The 25,858-nt window shown below is 53.8% G+C and overlaps 1 protein-coding gene across 1 annotated transcript; it reads right to left on the minus strand.

Moving 5' to 3' along the window:
• Positions 1-6,997: 6,997 nt before the first annotated feature.
• On the minus strand, positions 6,998-24,795 carry LOC142483981 (polycystin-1-like protein 2). The gene is made up of 14 exons (XM_075583912.1): positions 24,670-24,795; positions 24,023-24,230; positions 22,768-22,949; positions 20,479-20,727; positions 20,279-20,380; positions 19,655-19,833; positions 18,326-18,472; positions 14,473-14,672; positions 12,457-12,692; positions 11,953-12,097; positions 10,148-10,370; positions 9,110-9,317; positions 8,875-8,959; positions 6,998-8,644 (listed from the first exon to the last, which is right to left on the minus strand). The coding sequence occupies exons 1-14, from the start codon at positions 24,793-24,795 to the stop codon at positions 8,598-8,600; spliced, it is 2,337 nt and encodes a 778-aa protein (XP_075440027.1). The 3' UTR covers positions 6,998-8,597.
• Positions 24,796-25,858: the final 1,063 nt, after the last annotated feature.

The following is a 25,858-nucleotide window of genomic DNA, read 5'->3' on the forward strand; positions in this document are numbered from 1 at the left end:
CCCCCCCCCTTCTTCCCCCTCCCTTCCCCCTTCATCCCCCCTCCCCCCTTCCCCCTTCTCCCCCCCTCCTTCCCCCATTCTCCCCCCCCCTTCTCCCCTTCTCCCCCCCTCCTTCCCCCTTCTCCCCCCCCTCCTTCCCCCTTCTCCCCCCCTCCTTCCCCTTCTCCCCCCCTCCTTCCCCCTTCTCCCCCCCTTCTTCCCCCTTCTTCCCCCTTCTCCCCCCCCTTCTCTCCCCCCCTTCTCCCCCCTTCTTCCCCCCTTCTTCCCCCCTTCTTCCCCCCTTCTTCCCCCTTCTTCCCCCTTCTCCCCTCTCCTCACCCTCTTCTTCCTCTCCCCTCCTCTCTCCCCTCTTCCTCCCCCTCTATCTCCCCCCCCCCACAAACACGACGCACAGCACGCAAAGTCTGACCTCGTAACATGGCGTTGAGCCCGTGCTAATAAGATATACAGCGGCCGTTATTTTTGCATATAATTAGCTTGGTGGATATCCGGTAACCTCGGGGGAAAGAATGATTTTGCCAGCGGCGGGTTATAAGCACGGAGTTAACGGATCTCTGTGGATCTAGGCTTATATAGAGCGTCCATGTGACCCAAGTATTCCAACGCTGGATCACTGTGAGATCTGCATCCAGTCCCTGCTGTGTGACTGGATCCCAGACCCTGCTGTGTGACTGGATCCCAGTCCCTGCCGCGTGACTGGATCCCAGTCCCTGCCGCGTGACTGGATCCCAGTCCCTGCCGCGTGACTGGATCCCAGTCCCTGCCGCGTGACTGGATCCCAGTCCCTGCCGCGTGACTGGATCCCAGTCCCTGCCGCGTGACTGGATCCCAGTCCCTGCCGCGTGACTGGATCCCAGTCCCTGCTGTGTGACTGTAGATCCAAGGGCTGGCTCACTATGGTGGGTACAGAGGACAATCTCACACGGAGTCGGGGTTCGGGGGGCTGACACAGTAACACTGTATGAGTCGGGGTGCTGACACGGTAACACTGTATGAGTCGGGGTGCTGACACGGTAACACTGTATGAGTCGGTGGTGCTGACACGGTAACGCTGTATGAGTCGGGGTTCGGGTGCTGACACGGTAACACTGTATGAGTCGGGGTGCTGACACGGTAACGCTGTATGAGTCGGGGTTCGGGTGCTGACACGGTAACACTGTATGAGTCGGGGTGCTGACACGGTAACACTGTATGAGTCGGGGTGCTGACACGGTAACGCTGTATGAGTCGGGGTTCAGGTGCTGACACGGTAACACTGTATGAGTCGGGGTGCTGACACGGTAACGCTGTATGAGTCGGGGTTCGGGTGCTGACACGGTAACACTGTATGAGTCGGGGTTCGGGTGCTGACACGGTAACACTGTATGAGTCGGGGTTCGGGTGCTGACACGGTAACACTGTATGAGTCGGGGTTCGGGTGCTGACACGGTAACACTGTATGAGTCGGGGTTCGGGTGCTGACACGGTAACACTGTATGAGTCGGGGTGCTGACACGGTAACACTGTATGAGTCGGGGTGCTGACACGGTAACACTGTATGAGTCGGGGTTCGGGTGCTGACACGGTAACGCTGTATGAGTCGGGGTGCTGACACGGTAACGCTGTATGAGTCGGGGTGCTGACACGGTAACACTGTATGAGTCGGGGTTCGGGTGCTGACACGGTAACACTGTATGAGTCGGGGTTCGGGTGCTGACACGGTAACACTGTATGAGTCGGGGTTCGGGTGCTGACACGGTAACACTGTATGAGTCGGGGGTGCTGACACGGTAACACTGTATGAGTCGGGTGCTGACACGGTAACACTGTATGAGTCGGGGTTCGGGTGCTGACACGGTAACGCTGTATGAGTCGGGGTGCTGACACGGTAACGCTGTATGAGTCGGGGTGCTGACACCGGTAACACTGTATGAGTCGGGGTTCGGGTGCTGACACGGTAACACTGTATGAGTCGGGGGTTCGGGTGCTGACACGGTAACACTGTATGAGTCGGGGTTCGGGGTGCTGACACGGTAACACTGTATGAGTCGGGGTTCGGGTGCTGACACGGTAACACTGTATGAGTCGGGGTTCGGGTGCTGACACCGGTAACACTGTATGAGTCGGGGTTCGGGTGCTGACACGGTAACGCTGTATGAGTCGGGGTGCTGACACGGTAACGCTGTATGAGTCGGGGTTCGGGTGCTGACACGGTAACACTGTATGAGTCGGGGTGCTGACACGGGTAACGCTGTATGAGTCGGGGTGCTGACACGGTAACACTGTATGAGTCGGGGTTCGGGTGCTGACACGGTAACACTGTATGAGTCGGGGTTCGGGTGCTGACACGGTAACACTGTATGAGTCGGGTGCTGACACGGTAACACTGTATGAGTCGGGGTTCGGGTGCTGACACGGTAACACTGTATGAGTCGGGGTTCGGGTGCTGACACGGTAACACTGTATGAGTCGGGGTTCGGGTGCTGACACGGTAACACTGTATGAGTCGGGGGTTCGGGTGCTGACACGGTAACACTGTATGAGTCGGGGTGCTGACACAGTAACACTGTATGAGTAGTCGGGGGTGCTGACACGGTAACACTGTATGAGTCGGGGTTCGGGTGCTGACACGGTAACACTGTATGAGTCGGGGTTCGGGTGCTGACACGGTAACACTGTATGAGTCGGGGTTCGGGTGCTGACACGGTAACACTGTATGAGTCGGGGTTCGGGTGCTGACACGGTAACACTGTATGAGTCGGGGTTCGGGTGCTGACACATTAACACTGTATGAGTCGGGGTTCGGGTGCTGACATGGTAACACTGTATGAGTCGGGGTTCGGGTGCTGACACATTAACACTGTATGAGTCGGGGTTCGGGTGCTGACACGGTAACGCTGTATGAGTCGGGGTTCGGGTGCTGACACGGTAACACTGTATGAGTCGGGGTTCGGGTGCTGACACGGTAACACTGTATGAGTCGGGGTTCGGGTGCTGACACGGTAACACTGTATGAGTCGGGGTTCGGGTGCTGACACATTAACACTGTATGAGTCGGGGTTCGGGTGCTGACACGGTAACACTGTATGAGTCGGGGTTCGGGTGCTGACACGGTAACACTGTATGAGTCGGGGTTTGGGTGCTGACACGGTAACACTGTATGAGTCGGGGTGCTGACACGGTAACACTGTATGAGTCGGGGTGCTGACACGGTAACACTGTATGAGTCGGGGTTCGGGTGCTGACACGGTAACACTGTATGAGTCGGGGTTCGGGTGCTGACACGGTAACACTGTATGAGTCGGGGTTCGGGTGCTGACATGGTAACACTGTAACTGCACCAGGCTTTAAGGTGATATATTGGGCTATTTACCGAAGCTGCAGATGAATCTCATCTTGTCCTCACAGCTCGAGGCGTGTGTCCAGTCTCGGGGGGAGCTCCTGGATATGATGGTGCATTGGGGGGCAACATGATGACCTCTCTTGTGCGATGGACCTGGAGAAGAATGTGAGAATCACTGGGTGCTCTAAACTAAGGGTTTCCAACCTTTTTTAGGTAAATATAATTATATTATGAAATTCTGCGGAACCCCAACCCTCTCTAATAGCGCGTCGGAGATCAGATGCATTGTAAGGAACCCCAACCCTCTCTAATAGCGCGTCGGAGATCAGATGCATTGTAAGGAACCCCAACCCTCTCTAATAGCGCGTCTGAGGTCAGATGCATTGTAAGGAACCCCAACCCTCTCTAATAGCGCGTCTGTGATCAGATGCATTGTAAGGAACCCCAACCCTCTCTAATAGCGCGTCTGAGATCAGATGCATTTTAAGGAACCCCAACCCTCTCTAATAGAGCGTCTGAGATGTAATATCAGGTGCAAACCTCTAGGAATATTATTCATACAAGTAATTTGTCAGAATAACTCATATCTCACTTTATGAGTTACACAGAGCAAACAACGCACCTCGCTCTGCACATTCAACTTGTTCTGCACACTTTCACCTCATTTTGCACACTCACCTTGTTCAGTGCATACTCACCTCATTCTGCACATGCTCACCTTGTTCTGCACTCACACACCTCGTTCTGCACTCACACACCTCATTCTGCCACTCACTTCATTCTGCACACTCACTTCATTCTGCACACTCACTTCATTCTGCACACACTCACCTTATTAGGTGCATACTCACCTCATTCTACACACATTCACCTCATTTTGCACATGCTCACATTGTTCTGCGCGCACACTCACCTCATTCTGTGCACACTCGCCTTATTCTGTGCACGCTCACCTCATTCTGTGCACACTCACCTCATTCTGCGCACACTCACCTCGTTCTGCGCACACTCGCCTCTTTCTGCGCACACTCGCCTCTTTCTGCGCACTCACCTCTTTCTGCGCGTACTGGCCTCGTTCTGCGCACACTCGCCTCATTCTGCAGTCACTCACCTTGTACTGCACATAAAGCGTGCTGCACACTCACCTCACTCAGTGCTCACCTTGTTCCTGGCTCTGGTGATGCTGCATGTTCAGAGATGGTAACTTCTCCACCCAGTAGCTGTCCCCGTGCCCCAGCAGGGAGATCAATGCATCCAGTGCCTCTCTGTGACCAAACTGTGCCAGCTGCCCCCCCTGTGCCTGGCACCACTTCCGGGCAGCAGAGAAGGACAGCTCCCTCTTCACCAGCTCAACGCACAACCCCTCCAGAGGCAGCTGTGAAACTGGGCATGAGGGGGCAGGGGGCAGGCACCCAACCAGGTGAGGCAGAAGCAGAAAGCAGAGAGGCCACATCACACACACACACACACACACACACACACACACACACACACACACACACACACACACACACACACACACACACACACACACACACACACACACACACACACACACACACACACACACACACACACACACACACACACACACACACACACACACACACACACTCTTATAGCACAACACACACACAAATACACACACACACTGATAGCACAACCAGAACTTCATACACTTCCCTTCCTTTCCCTGTGTGGGATTCCTGCGTGTGTGTGAGCTCTGCAGCCTGACAGGTGAGCGGGGAGATGAATAGGAGGGGAGGTCACGCCCTGCTGGGACAAGTGTGTGTGTACTACACACACAGTGACACCATGCTGTGTAACGCACAGGTTATTATTGGATATGAAACACATTAGAGGGATATATATATATATACTGTCATTAAAGGTTATGGTGGGTAAAAAAAAGTGACAAAAACCCTCCACAGTAAAGCATAAAGCAACTGTAAATATTACTGTATGTTCATTTGCATGTCTTAGACAGGTCTGCAACCCTGTCTTTCCCCATTGTCACCCAGCATACAGCGCTTCCACTGCAGCAAGGGATTCTGGGAAATGACATGCAAATGAGCACTCAGTGCCACCTTTTGTCTCAGGCTCGTATTACACAAGCCAATCCTCAAGCCAATGCATGCTGCTTTAAACACAGCTTTTAAACAGAGGCTGGGATGAGATGCAAAGCCATTAGACCTACTCACATACATGTTTCAACCTTGATGGGTATCATCAGTGTGAGGCTGGTCTTAATGGCTAGCAGGTTTGAGACTAGACTAGGTAATCACCACTGTCATTAAGGTTATGGTGGGTAAAAAAAGTGACAAAAACCCTCCACAGTAAAGCATAAAGCAACTGTAAATATTACTGTATGTTCATTTGCATGTCTTAGACAGGTCTGCAACCCTGTCTTTCCCCATTGTCACCCAGCATACAGCGCTTCCACTGCAGCAATATATATATATATTCACATATGCATTTTCAGTATCTGTTTGAAACAATATTTACATTGCAGGTTGAATATATATTTTTCGGTTGGTTAATTCCGTTAACATTTGAAAGTTTCGAGATGAGCTACGTACATTTGCATTCTCAGTCTCCGCGTCTCACGTCGTTACGCAGGTGTTGGACCATCCAACGGTTACTGGGATTGCATTGGAACTAAGAGGGCGTATCCCCAATCGCAGCTTTATAAAGGGGTTGTTTGTCACGGTGAGTTTGTCTGGATAAAAGTCTGTGTTTTTGACCGAAACGTAATTTTTTTTTTGTTACCTGCGAGAAGTCCTGTTTATTATACAATTGTATTTCAAATCTTTCGACTTTGGAGGCAGGCAAATTACACTATTAACCGTGAATATTGTGTGTGTATATAATAATAATAGCATGTCCTTGTATAGCGCTGCTCGTTTTACGTAGCGCTTTACAGAGACATTTTGCAGGCACTGGTCCCTGCCCCGTGGAGCTTACAATCTATGACTTTGGTGCCTGAGGCACAGGGAGATAAAGTGACTTGCCCAAGGTCACAAGGAGCCGACACCGGGGAATTGAGCCAGGCTCCCCTGCTTCATTCATACATACACACACACACACACACACACACACACACACACACACACACACACACACACACACACACACACACACACACACACACACACACACACACATACATACATACATACATACATACACACACACATTCATACATACATACATACATACATACACATTCATACATACATACATACATACACATTCATACATTCATAAATACATACATACACACACATACATACATACATACATACACACACACACACATACATACATACACATACATACACACACACACACACATACATACACACACACATACATACATACATACACACATACATACACACACACACACATACATACACACACACACATACATATACATACATACATACACACACACATACATACATACATACATACATACATACACACACACATATACATACATACATACACACACACACACACACACACACACATACATACATACATACATACATACATACATACATACATACATTAAATGCAGTGTCTGGTAGGGACTCCGATGACAAATATGATGGAGCCGTCACAAACTGGGATTTGCAAAGGAAACGTTTATTAAAACAATTCCCCATTTGGGTCGCACATCATGTTCCTATCTATACACCGCGGCATTGTGTTTGTGTTTGTGTATTGCAATCCCTACTCTATGTGTAAGTTGCCTTTGATTGTGTGTGTTTGTGTATTGCAATCCCTACTCTATGTGTAAGTTGCCTTTGATTGTGTTAGTGTTTGTGTATTGCAATCCCTATTCTATGTGTAAGTTGCCTTTGATTGTGTTAGTGTTTGTGTATTGCAATCCCTACTCTATGTGTAAGTTGCCTTTGATTGTGTTAGTGTTTGTGTATTGCAATCCCTACTCTATGTGTAAGTTGCCTTTGATTGTGTTAGTGTTTGTGTATTGCAATCCCTACTCTATGTGTAAGTTGCCTTTGATTGTGTTAGTGTTTGTGTATTGCAATCCCTACTCTATGTGTAAGTTGCCTTTGATTGTGTTAGTGTTTGTGTATTGCAATCCCTACTCTATGTGTAAGTTGCCTTTGATTGTGTTAGTGTTTGTGTATTGCAATCCCTACTCTATGTGTAAGTTGCCTTTGATTGTGTGTGTTTGTGTATTGCAATCCCTGCTCTATGTGTAAGTTGCCTTTGATTGTGTTAGTGTTTGTGTATTGCAATCCCTACTCTATGTGTAAGTTGCCTTTGATTGTGTTGTGCTTTGTGTATTGCAATCCCTACTCTATGTGTAAGTTGCCTTTGATTGTGTTGTGCTTTGATCCTTCAGACTGGACTTTGAATACACAATCCCGTCTTGTAACTGTGCCGCTGTGTTGTGTCAGATTGGGATGTGTGTAAATGTGTGTGTTTGTGAAGCCACGGTGCTCATCCTCCCAGTCACAAAGTCGTTCCAGCAGCCCTGAGTGTGACAACTTAATATACGTAGTGTGACAACTTAATACACAGTGTGACAGCTTAATATACAGTGTGACATACGTACATTGTGACAACTTAATATACAGTGTGACAGCTTAATATACAGTGTGACATACGTACATTGTGTCAACTTAATATACAGTTTGACACAGCGTAATATGCAGTGTGACAACTTAATATAAAGCATAACACACTAATATACAGTGTGATACAGCGTAATACATACGTACAGAGTGACAACTTAATATACAGATTGACACAGGGTAATTTAGAACGCTACACTGCTTAATATACAGTGTGACAACGTATATAGTGACAGAACGTAATAAGTAGTGTGACACAACTATGTATTATATTGTGACAGTGTGTGCATAGTGAAGTTTAATGCTTTGAGGGATCCCAGTAGTCATAGAGTTAAACAATAGCACATATAATATTTGTCACGGTTGATTAGATCGTCAGCTCTTCGGGTCACTGGAAAGATTCACCCTATTGTGGATCTCACTGTACTGTATGTGTCTCCTGTACTGGGTCTGGGAGCCACGGGGTCCTGCCCTAATGTTCATGATGTCTGTGTGCAGGAGAGTAACATGTGAGATGTGGCATGTGTACTGCACACACATATATATATGTATATGGAAGCTTTTCGCCGGTTCCCTGGAGTGGTAGGAAGTAAGTTGTCCTCTTCGTTCGATGAAGACATGGGTGGATCCAAATGTAACAGGCTATGGGGTCAGGGAACCATTCACAGTATCGTTTCATCGCACAACTGGTCCCCGGGTGTGACCACGTCTGCAAGAGACAGAGGGAATCCAGTGAAACCCTACAGGGTCTGGGTAGGTTACACTACTACGGAAGGTCCCTGTGACACCCTGACTCAAACCTAGAGCCAAACCCAAAACCCAGAGCTAAAGCCAGAATGGACTTAAGAGTTGAACCCAGAAACAGCAACTTACTAGGCACTGACCTGGCATGGATTGGGCATACACTGTGCCCACATTAGGCACAGATTTAACACTGACCTGGCACTAACTCCACATCCAGCTCCTCCTCCTCCTCCTCCACCTTCTTCAAGACAAGAGCAAAGAACACTGCAAAGCCGATCACCTGAGAGTTACATGTGAGGGACATGCGAGAGACGTGTGAGGGACAGAGGTAAGAGACAGCTGAGGAGCAGATGTAAGAGACAGGCTTGTGAGCAACAGACGTGAGTTACAGAGACAGTGACAGACAATACTTCACCCCTGGGGGGCCCACCTTGAGAGGCTGCAGGATGAAGATGCTCTGGAAGAGGGACAGAGCCATGGAGATGACCCATCGGATGGAGCTCTGCCTCCCGTACTGGAATCCATACAACATGGTGAAGTAGGTGGACACAGTGCTGATAGAGACCAGCAGGAACCAGCCAATCAGCAGGAACCACCAGGGCAGGCGCTTCTGTTGTGCGTGCTGCTTCTGCGGGGAGCTGAAGGACAGATAGTCACAGGGGCAACACAGGGGGCTGATGGTCACAGGGGCAACACCACTCTGAGTAGATAGTCCCAGGAGCAACATGGGGGGGGCAGATAGTTACAGGGAGCAAAGCTGGGGGGGCACTTAGTTATAAGGGAAACATTGGGGGACAGTTATGGGGACAACACTGGAAGCAGATAGTTACAAGTGCAACAGTGGGGGCAGATAGTCACAGGGGCAACAATGTGAGACAGAGTTACAGCGAGAAAGGATGGGGCAAGTAGTTATAGGGGCAACACTGGAAGGTAGAAAGTTACAGTGGGCAAGGTTGGGGCAGAGAGTTACCAGGGAAACATTGGGGGCAGATAGTTACAGATGTAAGGCCAGGGGGTACTAGTTATACGGGCCCAGTGACCCATAACTGGAGGGCCTAGGACAGTTATCTGGGGACATTTGGCCACCGGACTGTTGGACACCACAGATGTCCCAGGCAGTCCGGGGGCTTCCAGGCCACTTTGGGTAATGCCGATAAGTGCAACCTATATCATTAACCCCTAACAGCCCTAATCGCTAACCCCTAACCCCTAACCCTAAACCCGAACCCTAAACCCTGGGGCAAAATGGGCGGCGGTCAAGCGGCCACGGCGAATTGTCCCATTCCTTAACTGGAAGCCTCTTTTTTTAGTTTGAGCAGAAGTGAATATTGTTACGTGTCCTATGTACACTTTGTACTGCGCTACAGAATATGCTGCTGCTCTCATCCTCAGAGCAACATCCCGAAGGTTTTACCCAGGGTCACGATACAAGATACTATATGTGGGTGTTATGGGGATTGGGGTGCACCTCTGTGGGGGCAGTGGAGGGACAGCCTTTTCCAGCACGTGTAGCAGGGTCTGCAGCTGTGCGAGGGACTCATCGTATCGGGTTTTGTCCGGGAATTCATGGGGTCCGAGCTGCTGCAGTTCCCGGGACACTTTCCTGAGCTTCCGGCAGACGTAGTGCGAGCAGAACAAGGCGTGTAAGTCCTCAGCTGGGAGCTGAGCCAAGGTCACGGAGACCTGGAGACCTGGGAAATAATCACAGACCCCATAACTAAGAGATCCTGTTACTGGGGGGCGGGGGGCCTCTTCTGTGTTACACAGGGGGGCTCTGAGATACATTGGGGGTGTCTGTGTAAGATGAGGTGTCTCTGTGTTACATAGGGTGGTGTCTGTGTTACACGGGGTGTCTCTGTGTTACACGGGGTGGGTCTCTGTGTTACACGGGGTGTCTCTGTGTTACACAGGGGTCTCTGTGTTACACGGGGTGTCTCTGTGTTACACGGGGTGTCTCTGTGTTACACGGGGTGTCTCTGTGTTACAAGGGGGGTCTCTGTGTTACACGGTGTGTCTCTGTGTTACACGGGGTGTCTCTGTGTTACACAGGGTGGTGTCTGTGTTACACGGGGTGTCTCTGTGTTACACGGGGTGTCTGTGTTACACGGGGTGTCTCTGTGTTACACGGGGTGTCTCTGTGTTACACGGGGTGTCTCTGTGTTACATGGGGTGTCTCTGTGTTACACGGGGTGGTGTCTGTGTTACACGGGGTCTCTGTGTTACACAGGGTGTCTCTGTGTTACACGGGGTGTCTCTGTGTTACACGGGGTGTCAGCGTGTTACACGGGGTATCTCTGTGTTACACGGGGGTCTCTGTGTTACATAGGGTGGTGTCTGTGTTACACGGGGTGTCTGTGTTACACGGGGTGTCTCTGTGTTACACGGGGTGTCTCTGTGTTACACGGGGTGTCTCTGTGTTACACGGGGGGTCTCTGTGTTACATAGGGTGGTGTCTGTGTTACACGGGGTCTCTGTGTTACACGGGGTGTCTCTGTGTTACACGGGGTGTCAGCGTGTTACACGGGGTATCTCTGTGTTACACGGGGTTCTCTGTGTTACATAGGGTGGTGTCTGTGTTACACGGGGTGTCTCTGTGTTACACGGGGTGTCTCTGTGTTACACGGGGTGTCTCTGTGTTACACGGGGTGTCTCTGTGTTACACGGGGGGTCTCTGTGTTACATAGGGTGGTGTCTGTGTTACACGGGGTGTCTCTGTGTTACACGGGGTGTCTCTGTGTTACACGAGGTGTCTCTGTGTTAGACGGGGGGTCTCTGTGTTACACAGGGTGGTGTCTGTGTTACACGGGGTGTCTCTGTGTTACACGGGGTGTCTCTGTGTTACACGGGGGGTCTCTGTGTTACATAGGGTGGTGTCTGTGATACACGGGGTGTCTCTGTGTTACACGGGGTGTCTCTGTGTTACACGGGGTGTCTCTGTGTTATACGGGGTGTCTCTGTGTTACACGAGGTGTCTCTGTGTTACACGGGGGGTCTCTGTGTTACACAGGGTGGTGTCTGTGTTACACGGGGTGTCTCTGTGTTACACGGGGTGTCTCTGTGTTACACGAGGTGTCTCTGTGTTACACGGGGGGTCTCTGTGTTACACAGGGTGGTGTCTGTGTTACACAGGGTGGTGTCTGTGTTACACGGGGTGTCTCTGTGTTACACGGGGTGTCTCTGTGTTACACGGGGGGTCTCTGTGTTACATAGGGTGGTGTCTGTGTTACACAGGGGGGATTCTGTGTTACACAGGAGGGGGTCTCTATTACTTACTCCCAGGCGTTAGCTGCTTCTGTAGCGTGTGTGAGATGAGCTGCAGGAGGCTGCCGATGTCACAGGGATATTCCGGCTTCATCTCCAGCTCCGGTACAGTATTCTGGGACGCTCGGCTCAGAGTCTGCACCGTCCCCTCCAGATCCTACCCAGAGAATGAGATAGGAGAGAGAGGAGGCCCAGGGGGGAAATAAAGAGGAGGCTTGGGGGGGGGGAAAGGGGGGTCTGAAAGGAGGGGAGGTAGGGGGGAAAGAGAGGAGGGGGGGAGAGAGGAGGGGTGGTGTGGGGAGGAGAGAGGAAGGGTGGGGAGACAGAGAGGAGGTGGGGGGGAGAGAGAGAGGAGGGGAGGTGGGGGGGAGGGGGAGGCGGGGGGGGAGAGAGGTGGGGAGGTGCGGGGGAGAGAGGAAGGGTGGGGAGACAGAGAGGAGAGGAGGCGTGGGGGGGGGGAGAGAGAGAGGAGACTGGAGGGGGAGAGAGGAGGCTGAGGAGCTTGGGGAGTGTCACCTCTAGCACCGAGGTAAGGCCCAGGGGCCTGGATGGGGGGCTCCTCCTGCATGCAGTCGGGGGCTCCCGCTTCCCACCGCGTCTGCAGCAGCACAGGCCGGTTCTGGTCCTTGCTGCTCCGCTCCCCCTGGGCCGAGTGTTCCGGAAAATGAAGATGATCAGCAGGTTGACAGGAAACATGAGCAGAGCGCTCTCAAAGCCGATCATTATATCTATCCACGTCAGGCTGAAACTACCTGCAGGGGTCAGACAGCAGGACACGGGGTCAGACAGCAGGACACGGGGTCAGGTGGCAGGACAGGGGGTCAGACAGCAGGACACGGGGTCAGGCGGCAGGACACGGGGTCAGGTGGCAGGACAGGGGGTCAGACAGCAGGACACGGGGTCAGGCGGCAGGACACGGGGTCAGGCGGCAGGACACAGGGTCAGGCGGCAGGACACGGGGGTCAGACAGCAGGACACGGGGTCAGGCGGCAGGGCACAGGGGTCAGGTGGCAGGACAGGGGGTCAGACAGCAGGACACGGGGTCAGGCGGCAGGACATGGGAGACAGGCGGCAGGACATGGGAGACAGGCGGCAGGACACGGGAGACAGGCGGCAGGACACGGGAGACAGGCGGCAGGACACGGGGGTCAGATGGCAGGACACGGGGTCAGGTGGCAGGACACGGGGGTCAGACAGCAGGACACGGGAGACAGGCGGCAGGACACGGGCGGCAGACAGCAGGACACTCTATGTGTAAGTTGCCTTTGATTGTGTTAGTGTTTGTGTATTGCAATCCCTACTCTATGTGTAAGTTGCCTTTGATTGTGTTAGTGTTTGTGTATTGCAATCCCTACTCTATGTGTAAGTTGCCTTTGATTGTGTTAGTGTTTGTGTATTGCAATCCCTACTCTATGTGTAAGTTGCTTTTGATTGTGTTAGTGTTTGTGTATTGCAATCCCTACTCTATGTGTAAGTTGCCTTTGATTGTGTGTGTTTGTGTATTGCAATCCCTGCTCTATGTGTAAATTGCCTTTGATTGTGTTAGTGTTTGTGTATTGCAATCCCTACTCTATGTGTAAGTTGCCTTTGATTGTGTTAGTGTTTGTGTATTGCAATCCCTACTCTATGTGTAAGTTGCCTTTGATTGTGTTAGTGTTTGTGTATTGCAATCCCTACTCTATGTGTAAGTTGCCTTTGATTGTGTTGTGCTTTGATCCTTCAGACTGGACTTTGAATACACAATCCCGTCTTGTAACTGTGCCGCTGTGTTGTGTCAGATTGGGATGTGTGTAAATGTGTGTGTTTGTGAAGCCACGGTGCTCATCCTCCCAGTCACAAAGTCGTTCCAGCAGCCCTGAGTGTGACAACTTAATATACGTAGTGTGACAACTTAATACACAGTGTGACAGCTTAATATACAGTGTGACATACGTACATTGTGACAACTTAATATACAGTGTGACAGCTTAATATACAGTGTGACATACGTACATTGTGTCAACTTAATATACAGTTGACACAGCGTAATATGCAGTGTGACAACTTAATATAAAGCATAACACACTAATATACAGTGTGATACAGCGTAATACATACGTACAGAGTGACAACTTAATATACAGATTGACACAGGGTAATTTAGAACGCTACACTGCTTAATATACAGTGTGACAACGTATATAGTGACAGAACGTAATAAGTAGTGTGACACAGGACACGGGCGGCAGACAGCAGGACACACGGTCAGGCGGCAGGACACGGGAGACAGGCGGCATGACACGGGAGACAGGCGGCAGGACACGGGAGTCAGACAGCAGGACACGGGGTCAGGAGGCAGGACACGGGAGACAGATGGCAGGACACGGTGGTCAGATGGCAGGACACGGGGTCAGGTGGCAGGACACGGGGGTCAGACAGTCATGTCACAGGGTAAGAGATCAAGTGATATGATTAGAGTTTAGGTCACATGGTTCCCATGAGATGGGGGTGATGGCTCATTAAGTCTCCTCGTTAGGTAACGGCCGCTCTCACCCATACTGATCAGCACAGGGTAGGAGCCCTGGGGCAGCTCCCAGAACATGAGGTTGATGACGATGGTGCAGAGGAGCAGGCACATGCAGCATGAGACTCTCTGCACGCGTGTGAACACGCTCCGTACCGGGTGATTAAGGACTGAGATCCAGATGTGCTCATCACGCAGCCCCCTCATGGTCTTCTTCAGAAAGATGTTCCTGGCAGGAGTGAAACATGTGAGGGGGACATACGTGTTCTGACAGCATCTGTACAAGGTGACAGTCCCTGCATGAGGTGACAGCCCCTGAATGTGGTGACAGCCCCTGCATGTGGTGACAGCCCCAGCATGAGGTGACAGTCCCTGCATGAGGTGACAGCCCCTGCATGTGGTGACAGCCCCTGCATGAGGTGACAGCCCCAGCATGAGGTGACAGTCCCTGCATGAGGTGACAGCCCCTGCATGTGGTGACAGCCCCTGCATGAGGTGACAGCCCCAGCATGAGGTGACAGCCCCAGTATGAGGTGACAGCCCCAGTATGAGGTGACAGCCCCTGCATGAGGTGACAGCCCCTGCATGAGGTGACAGTCCCTGTATGAGGTGACAGCCCCTGCATGAGGTGACAGTCCCTGCATGAGGTGACAGCCCCTGCATGTGGTGACAGCCCCTGCATGAGGTGACAGCCCCAGCATGAGGTGACAGCCCCTGCATGAGGTGACAGCCCCAGCATGAGGTGACAGTCCCTGCATGAGGTGACAGCCCCAGTATGAGGTGACAGTCCCTGCATGAGGTGACAGCCCCTGCATGTGGTGACAGCCCCTGCATGAGGTGACAGCCCCAGCATGAGGTGACAGCCCCAGCATGAGGTGACAGTCCCTGCATGAGGTGACAGCCCCTGCATGAGGTGACAGTCCCTGCATGAGGTGACAGTCCCTGCATGAGGTGACAGCCCCAGCATGAGGTGACAGCCCCAGTATGAGGTGACAGCCCCAGTATGAGGTGGCAGCCCCTGCATGAGGTGACAGCCCCTGCATGAGGTGACAGCCCCTGCATGAGGTGACAGCCCCTGCATGAGGTGACAGTCCCTGTATGAGGTGACAGCCCCTGCATGAGGTGACAGTCCTTAGATGACGTGACAGTCCTAGTTCAGGTGAGTACCTAGATGAGGTGACAGGCCCTAGTTCAGGTGACAGTCCCTAGATGAGGTGACAGTCCCTAGATGAGGTGACAGGCCCTAGTTCAGGTGACAGTCCATTGTTCAGGTGACAGTCCCTAGATGAGGTGGCAGACCCTAGTTCAGGTGACAGTTCCTAGTTCAGGTGAGTCCCTAGATGAGGTGACAGGCCCTAGATGAGGTGACAGTTCCTAGATGAGGTGACAGGCCCTAGTTCAGGTGACAGGCCCTTGTTCAGGTGACAGTCCCTAGTTCAGGTGACAGTCCCTAGTTCAGGTGCCAGGCCCTAGTTCAGGTGACAGTTCCTAGTTCAGGTGACAGTTCCTAGATGAGGTGACAGGCCCTAGATGAGGTGACAGTTCCTAGTTCAGGTGACAGTTCCTAGATTAGGTGACAGGTCCTAGATTAGGTGACAGGCCCTAGATGAGGTGACAGACCCTAGATGAGGTGACAGTTCCTAGTTGAGGTGACAGTTCGTAGTTCAGGTGACAGGCCCTAGATGAGGTGACAGACCCTAGTTCAGGTGACAGTACCTAGATGAGGTGACAGGCCCTAGATGAGGTGACAGGCCCTAGATGAGGTGACAGTCCCTAGATGAGGTGATAGGCCCTAGATTAGGTGACAGTTCCTAGTTCAGGTGACAGGCCCTAGTTCAGGTGACAGTCCCTAGATGAGGTGGCAGTTCCTAGTTGAGGTGACAGTTCCTAGTTCAGGTGACAGTTCCTAGATGAGGTGACAGGCCCTAGTTCAGGTGATGAGTCCCTAGATGAGGTGACAGGCCCTAGATGAGGTGACAGTTCCTAGATTAGGTGACAGTTCCTAGTTCAGGTGACAGTTCCTAGATTAGGTGACAGGCCCTAGATGAGGTGACAGTTCCTAGTTCAGGTGACAGTCCCTTGTTCAGGTGACAGTTTCTAGATGAGGTGACAGGCCCTAGTTCAGGTGACAGTCCCTAGATGAGGTGGCAGTTCCTAGTTCAGGTGAGTCCCTAGTTCAGGTGACAGTCCCTTGTTTAGGTGACAGTCCCTAGATGAGGTGGCAGGCCCTAGTTCAGGTGACAGTTCCTAGTTCAGGTGAGTCCCTAGATGAGGTGGCAGGCCCTAGATGAGATGACAGGCCCTAGATGAGGTGACAGTTCCTAGTTCAGGTGACAGTTCCTAGATGAAGTGACAGGCCCTAGATGAGGTGACAGTTCCTAGTTCAGGTGACAGTTCCTAGATGAAGTGACAGGCCCTAGATGAGGTGACAGTTCCTAGTTCAGGTGACAGTTCCTAGATGAAGTGACAGGCCCTAGATGAGGTGACAGTTCCTAGTTCAGGTGACAGTTCCTAGATGAAGTGACAGGCCCTAGATCAGGTGACAGTTCCTAGTTCAGGTGACAGTTCCTAGATGAAGTGACAGACCCTAGATGAAGTGACAGTTCCTAGTTCAGGTGAGTCCCTAGATGAGGTGACAGGCCCTAGTTCAGGTGACAGTCCCTTGTTCAGGTGACAGTCCCTAGATGAGGTGACAGTCCCTAGTTCAGGTGACAGTTCCTAGATGAGGTGACAGGCCCTAGATGAGGTGGCAGGCCCTAGTTCAGGTGACAGTCCCTAGTTCAGGTGACAGTTCCTAGATGAGATGACAGGCCCTAGATGAGGTGACAGGCCCTAGATGAGGTGGCAGGCCCTAGTTCAGGTGACAGGCCCTAGTTCAGGTGGCAGTTCCTAGATGAAGTGACAGTCCCTAGATGAGGTGGCAGGCCCTAGATGAGGTGACAGTTCCTAGTTCAGGTGACAGTTCTTAGATGAGGTGACAGGCCCTAGTTCAGGTGACAGTCCCTTTTTCAGGTGGCAGTCCCTAGATGAGGTGACAGGCTCTAGTTCAGGTGACAGTTCCTAGTTCAGGTGAGTCCTAGATGAGGTGACAGGCCCTAGATGAGGTGACAGTTCCTAGATGAAGTGACAGGCCCTAGATGAGGTGACAGGCCCTAGATGAGGTGACAGGCCCTAGATGAGGTGACCGTTCCTAGATGAGGTGACAGTCCCTAGATGAGGTTACAGGCTCTAGTTCAGGTGACAGTTCCTAGTTCAGATGACAGTTCCTAGATGAAGTGACAGGCCCTAGATGAGGTGACAGGCCCTAGATGAGGTGACAGTTCCTAGATGAAGTGACAGGCCCTAGATGAGGTGACAGGCTCTAGTTCAGGTGACAGTTCCTAGTTCAGATGACAGTTCCTAGATGAAGTGACAGGCCCTAGATGAGGTGACAGTCCCTAGATGAGGTGACAGGCCCTAGATGAGGTGACAGACCCTAGATGAGGTGGCAGGCTCTAGATGAGGTGACAGTTCCTAGTTCAGGTGACAGTTCGTAGATGAGGTGACAGGCCCTAGATGAGGTGACAGTTCCTAGATGAGGTGACAGTTGCTAGTTCAGGAGACAGTTCCTAGATGAGGTGACAGTTGCTAGTTCAGGTGACAGTTCCTAGATGAGGTGACAGGCCCTAGATGAGGTGACAGGCCCTAGATGAGGTGACAGGCCCTAGATGAGGTGACAGGCCCTAGATGAGGTGACAGGCCCTAGATGAGGTGACAGTTGCTAGTTCAGGTGACAGGCCCTAGATGAGGTGACAGTTGCTAGTTCAGGTGACAGTTCCTAGATGAGGTGACAGGCCCTAGATGAGGTGACAGGCCCTGGATGAGGTGAGGAGAGCTGGTTACCTGAAGCTCGTGAGTTCCTGCTTGTTAGCTGCTGGGAAGGTCCTGGTAAGAGACTCTCCTCTGGGGGGCAGAGACAGCCACGAGTTACACACAAAGTGCCAGCTTTTCTTCAGCTGCATGTCCTGAGCCGTGACCTGAACCACATACCTGAAACCAATATGGCCCGGCTCAATGAGAGACATCCCCTCACAGAGGCAGTCTCTCTCTCACAGAGGCAGTCTCTCTCTCACAGAGGCAGCCTCTCTCTCACAGAGGCAGCCTCTCTCTCACAGAGGCAGCCTCTCTCTCACAGAGGCAGCCTCTCTCTCACAGAGGCAGCCTCTCTCTCACAGAGGCAGTCTCTCTCTCACAGAGGCAGTCTCTCTCTCACAGAGGCAGCCTCTCTCTCACAGACATGCTCTCTCAATCTCTCTCTCACAGACATGCTGTCTCTCTCACAGACATGCTGTCTCTCTCTCACAGAGGCAGTCTCTCTCTCACAGAGGCAGTCTCTCTCTCACAGAGGCAGTCTCTCTCTCACAGAGGCAGCCTCTCTCTCACAGAGGCAGTTTCTCTCTCACAGAGGCAGCCTCTCTCTCACAGAGGCAGTCTCTCTCTCACAGAGGCAGCCTCTCTCTCACAGAGGCAGTCTCTCTCTCACAGAGGCAGTCTCTCTCTCACAGAGGCAGTCTCTCTCTCACAGAGGCAGCCTCTCTCTCACAGAGGCAGTCTCTCTCTCACAGAGGCAGTCTCTCTCTCACAGACATGCTTTCTCAATCTCTCTCTCACAGACATGCTGTCTCTCTCACAGACATGCTGTCTCTCTCTCACAGAGGCAGTCTCTCTCTCACAGAGGCAGTCTCTCTCTCACAGATATGCTGTCACTCTCGCACAGACATGCTGCCTCTCTCTCACACCCATGCTGTCACTCTCTCACAGACATGCTGTCACTCTCTCACACCCATGCTGTCACTCTCGCACAGACATGCTGTCACTCTCTCACACCCATGCTGTCACTCTCGCACAGACATGCTGTCACTCTCTCACAGACATGCTGTCACTCTCTCACACCCATGCTGTCACTCTCTCACAGACATGCTGCCTCTCTCTCACACCCATGCTGTCACTCTCTCACAGACATGCTGTCACTCTCTCACACCCATGCTGTCACTCTCTCACAGACATGCTGCCTCTCTTTCACACCCATGCTGTCACTCTCTCACAGACATGCTGTCACTCTCTCACACCCATGCTGCCTCTCTCTCACACCCATGCTGTCACTCTCGCACAGACATGCTGCATCTCTCTCACACACTCACTCCCTCTCGTCTCTTCTTCCCTCCCTCTCACCAGCTGCTGCGTGGCCCTGTGCCGTCGTGGCTCAGTGTGACACTCTGTAGCTCCCCTAGAGGGAACGGCGTCGTCAGGAGAAAAATGTCCACACTGCCACTTCTGAACGCTCCACGTCTGGTGTCCGAGAGGAGGACGGGGCCACACTGACCATATGAGCCGTAGAGGGACAGGGAGACCTGCGAAAAGAGTGACACTGCCTGTGACCCTGTGTGTGTCACCGTGTCACTGCCTGTGTCCCTGTGTGTGTCACGTGTCACTGCCTGTGTCCCTGTGTGTGTCACCGTGTCACTGCCTGTGTCCCTGTGTGTGTCACCGCCTGTGTCCCTGTGTGTGTCCCCGTGTCACTGCCTGTGTCCCTGTGTGTGTCACCGTGTCACTGCAGGGCTGGAATTGCTCAATATTCTGTTCCCCCCCTTGCTCCCCCACCTTTCACACCCCGGTCCTTTGCCCCCCATTCACTTCCCCCCCTTTGCTCCCCCCATGCTCTCTCCCCCCCCTTTGCTCCCCCCATTCTCTCCCCTTGCTCTCTCACCCCCCTCCCTTGCTCCCCCCCATGCTCTCCCCCCCTTGCTCTCTCATCTTGCACCCCCCCCCTCCCTTGCTCCCCCCTTGCTCTCTCACCTTGGCACTGGTAGCTGCCCCCCGTCGGTGCCCGGTACACACGATGACGCGATACCGGTACAGAGCACACGGATCATTATCACGGACCATGATTACTCTGCTCTGTGAGGGGCAAAGATCACAGGTCAGAGGCCGCCAATCTCATGAGGGGGTCGGAGGTCAGCCCAACCCAGGCTCATGAGAGGTCACAGGTCAGTTACCTTGGCCCTGTCGCTGAGGTCCATGCGTCGCGCCCACGTGACGGTGAGTATGTAGCACGCGTAGAAACATGCGAGTAACACGACGATGATGGGATTCTCTGAGATCTGTGAGAAATACTCAGCGGTGCGAGTAACATCGACCTGCACCGGGAGCACCAGGAACGAGCTGCCGAAAAATGAGAGGTGGCTGCAGAGGCACTGAACCTGCGTCACGGACGTCTGGGGGCCCACCTGCAGCACGGAGGACATCTTCAGGGGTACAGCGTGGACACAGCGGGGACACGGGACACAGCGGGGACACAGCGGGGACACAGCGGGGACACGGGACAGAGCGGGGACAGGGGACAGAGCGGGGACAGGGGACAGAGCGGGGACACAGCGGGGACACAGCGGGGACACAGCGGGGACAAGCGGGGACACAGGACAGAGCGGGGACACAGCGGGGACACGGGACAGAGCGGGGACAGGGGATAGAGCGGGGACACGGGACAGAGCGGGGACAGGGGACAGAGCGGGGACACGGGACACAGCGGGGACACAGCGGGGACACAGCGGGGACACAGCGGGGAGACGGGACAGAGCGGGGACAGGGGACAGAGCGGGGACAGGGGACAGAGCGGGGACACAGCGGGGACACAGCGGGGACAAGCGGGGACACAGGACAGAGCGGGGACAGGGGACAGAGCGGGGACACAGCGGGGACAGGGGACAGAGCGGGGACAGGGGATAGAGCGGGGACAGGGGACAGAGCGGGGACACAGCGGGGACACAGCGGGAACAAGCGGGGACACAGGACAGAGCGGGGACAGGGGACAGAGCGGGGACACAGCGGGGACAGGGGACAGAGCGGGACAGGGGATAGAGCGGGGACAGGGGACAGAGCGGGGACAGGGGATAGAGCGGGGACAGGGGACAGAGCGGGGACAGGAGACAGAGCGGGGACAGGGGACAGAGCGGAGACACAGCGGGGACAGAGCGGGGACAGGGGACAGAGCGGGGACAGAGCGGGGACACAGCGGGGACAGAGCGGGGACAGGGGACAGAGCGGGGACAGAGCGGGGACACGGGACACAGCGGGGACACAGGACAGAGCGGGGACAGGGGACACAGCGGGGACACGGGACAGAGCGGGGACACGGGACAGAGCGGGGACACAGCGGGGACAGGGGACAGAGCGGGGACAGGGGACACAGCGGGGACACAGCGGGGACACGGGACAGAGCGGGGACACGGGACACAGCGGGGACACAGCGGGGACACAGCGGGGACACGGGACAGAGCGGGGACAGGGGACAGAGCAGGGACATGGGACAGAGCGGGGACACAGCGGGGACACGGGACACAGCGGGGACACAGTGGGGACACGGGACAGAGCGGGGACAGGGGACAGAGCGGGGACACAGCGGGGACACGGGACACAGCGGGGACAGGGGACAGAGCGGGGACACAGCGGGGACACAGCGGGGACACGGGACACAGCGGGGACAGGGGACAGAGCGGGGACAGAGCGGGGACAGAGCGGGGACAGAGCGGGGACAGGGGACAGAGCGGGGACACAGCGGGGACACAGCGGGGACACAGCGGGGACAGAGCGGGGACGGGACAGAGCGGGGACAGAGCGGGGACAGGGGACAGAGCGGGGACAGAGCGGGGACACAGCGGGGACAGAGCGGGGACACAGCGGGGACACGGGACAGAGCGGGGACAGAGCGGGGACAGAGCGGGGACAGAGCGGGGACACAGCGAGGACACAGCGGGGACAGGGGACACAGCGGGGACAGAGCGGGGACACAGCGGGGACACAGCGGGGACAGGGGACAGAGCGGGGACACGGGACAGAGCGGGGACCCAGCGAGGACAGGGGACAGAGCGGGGACAGGGGACAGAGCGGGGACAGAGCAGTCAGGGACACGGGACAGAGCGGGGACACGGCAGGGACACAGGACAGAGCGGGGACACGGCAGGGACACGGGACAGAGCGGGGACAGGGGACAGAGCGGTCAGGGACAGAGCGGGGACACGGCGGGGACAGAGCGGGGACACAGCGGGGACACAGCGGGGACAGAGCAGTCAGGGACACGGTAAGGACATGGGGCCCATCAAGGGCACAGTTCATGTCAGGGACATCCAACACGGGGACGTGACACATTAAAGACACGTCTCACATCAAGAACAACCAACGTGGTCATAGCCAGACTGCCACATTGCACAGACACGTAACAGGGCACACGCCAGGAGCACAGTCTGGCCACGTTACGTGGGACACGCTCCATACATGCCCGCTCTTGCCTTGCAGCCATCAGACCCCCACTGCTGAGTGGCCGTATCCCAGAATGCACAGCGTGCGGTGAAGGAGGAGACCCCCAGGTGCAGACTCTGAGTCCCCGAGGAGTTGGTGGGGGACACGAGGAAGGTCTGAGGGGACAAGGGGTCTGAGAACAGTTCCGGGGGCAAAACCCACGTGTGGGAGTCTGGGGGGACAGAGATAAGCGTATCCTGTGTTACTGTCACAGCATCAATACTATCTGCATTAGTACCACAGCAATAATATGGCGGCCCAGTAGTATTCTGCTGTAAAATAGGTGCTGGAAGACGCCATACAGCCAATTGACTTGAATGTGTTGTAAGGCATTTTCAAGCATTAGAAACTGTCCTATGGCTGAACATTGCTTAGTAGATATGGCCCTACATGCATTATTACCAGAGCAATAAGGCTGACTGTAACAGGGACGTATTCCTGTTGAATAAACTATCTCTCAAATCCAGCAGGGATCTGGTTAAGTGCAGCAGGCGATTAACCAGACTCCACCTGGCCAATTAAGTCCATAAGAAAAGCCTTCTGTTGGAAACAGGAGAGAGATGTTTCCTTAGCTCACATTTGGGCTGACAGGAGGAGAGCAGAGAAGCCTGCACACAGACACTGTCTTGAGCACAAAGACTGTGCTGAGATCAAGACATCCAGAGTCCTATATTTCCTGGACACAGAGGACTCAGGAACCTGCCAGAGACTGACATGGAGGGCCACCTGCTTAAGGCTGGGGCCAGGCAGGGAGCGGACGCGCTGGCGCTCATGCGTGGTGACGTCACGCTCCCTGCTCATCCGGGAGATTTGTGGCCAGCAAGGTGCGCCACGGGAGGGGGGGGGGGCTATTTGTGGAGCGCGGCCATGATGTCACGGAGCTGGTTCACCCTCACGTGACGCGCGAGCGAGAGACAAATTCAATTTTGCTTGCTGGCCACACACATTGCTGCAATGTGTTTCATCACGGCCAGCGTGAGCTCGCTCAGCGCCACCCTGGCCACAGCCTAAAGGTACCTCCTGAGACTTTGGGGTGATAGGCTGGTAATGGGGATATCCCTCCAGTCCTGCAGATAGGGCCGGGGGACGTAAGTTATCCCTTACACAGGGATAGGGGTTTGTTATTTTGTCGGTTTTTGTATGTTTTGCCTGGATAAAGGAACAGGCTCCATGTGCATCCCTCTGCACACATCTCTTACCCTGACATTGTTACTGCACTCCGGTGTTATTACCCCCCACACATACCTGTGTTACTGCCTGAAGTGCCCTGTGCCTCAGCCACACTCTGCCGTCCGTGGTACAGCTGTAAGGGGACACCCTGCGTCACAGTGACAATGATAATCAGGGTGCTGCCCAGCGGGGTGACCATCAGGGAAAGACGCAGAGATTTGTCCCCCGAGATCTGGAACTGGGTGGGAGTCTTGTACTCGGCAGCGCTCCGCGGGAGAAAGATCTGTCACCAGAGAAGAGACACACGTGGGACAGAGCCGTGCCTGTGAATACCCCAGTAACGAGGGCACCAGGAGAGAAGTGAAATCTGACATTCGGCTTTTATATGAGGGGTTAGGAGAGAAAATGCAGAGTGAGTAAAAAAAAACAGGTGCTGGGAGGCAGTAGGGAGGTTCTAGAGCAGGGGTGGACAACTCCAGTCCCCAAGGGCAACCATTGGTTTTAAGGATAGCCTTTCTTCAGCACAGGTAGCTCAAACAGTGGTTCAGTCATTAACTGAGCCACCTGTGCTGAAGCAGGGATATCCTTTAAACCTGACTTATTGGTGGCCATTGAGGCCCAGAGTTGGCCATTCCTGTTATCTGAGTGAGCAGTGAATGAGGTCCAAGCAGGAAATCAAGGGCAAAGGTCAGAGGTACAGGTCAGGAGCAGAGGTCACAGACCTGGAAGTTGTCAGATATGTTCTGTATGTGCAGCTCCCGAACTCCGGACATGAGGCTCAAACTGGCCACGGTGCCAGAGACGTTTTGACCGGAGTTCGACGTAAATGGGTTCTGAGCAAAACTCATCATCTGCAAGAAGAAAGTACCATGGCATGGGCCCACTCCAGTGCAAGATGGGCCCACTCCAGTGCAAGATGGGTCCACTCCAGTGCAAGATGGGCCCACTCCAGTGCCAAGATGGGCCCACTCCAGTGCCAAGATGGGCCCACTCCAGTGCCAAGATGGGCCCACTCCAGTGCAAGATGGGCCCACTCCAGTGCAAGATGGGCCCACTCCAGTGCAAGATGGGCCCACTCCAGTGCCAAGATGGGCCCACTCCAGTGCCAAGATGGGCCCACTCCAGTGCCAAGATGGGCCCACTCCAGTACCAAGATATGGAGCCACTCCAGTGCCAAGATATGGAGCCACTCCAGTGCCAAGATATGGAGCCACTCCAGTGCCAAGATATGGAGCCACTCCAGGGCCAAGATATGGAGCCACTCCAGTGGCAAGATATGGAGCCACTCCAGTGCCAAGATATGGAGCCACTCCAGTGCCAAGATATGGAGCCACTCCAGTGCCAAGATATGGAGCCACTCCAGTGCCAAGATATGGAGCCACTCCAGTGCCAAGATATGGAGCCACTCCAGTGCCAAGATATGGAGCCACTCCAGTGTCAGGGCATCTGCAGCTGCATTGTGAGGACTTGTGCTTGATCCAGTGCCAGGGCATGTGCCAGCACCAGGACCCCCTCCTAGCCCCATCCTCCTACCCTGTCCTCCTGTCTCCGTTTTGATCTTCTGCTTACCTGGATCTGGACAGCAGGCAGCATCTGAACAGCTGAGTGCAGAGCGGGCTGCATGGGGAAGATAACTTGTGCCAAAGGGTACGGCGTCCGGCTGGGGAAGGACAGGACCCTCCGCCCGAGGTCCGAGGAGTTCACACTGAGATACACAGGAGGCAGAGACCACTTATCAGGGACAGGGAGTCTCATAGACGTATATACCCTGACCTTTACAGGATGAAACTGAGGAACATGCAAAAGCAGGTGGGAGCAGGGAAGGGCCGCGGGGTATTGGTGTTAACATTGGGAGGTTCTTGGATAATACCCCAGTATAGAGAAGCAAAAGAGCAGCAGCTTTGTTATCAT

Source organism: Ascaphus truei, unplaced genomic scaffold (genome assembly GCF_040206685.1).
Source record: "Ascaphus truei isolate aAscTru1 unplaced genomic scaffold, aAscTru1.hap1 HAP1_SCAFFOLD_411, whole genome shotgun sequence".
NCBI lineage: Eukaryota > Metazoa > Chordata > Amphibia > Anura > Ascaphidae > Ascaphus > Ascaphus truei.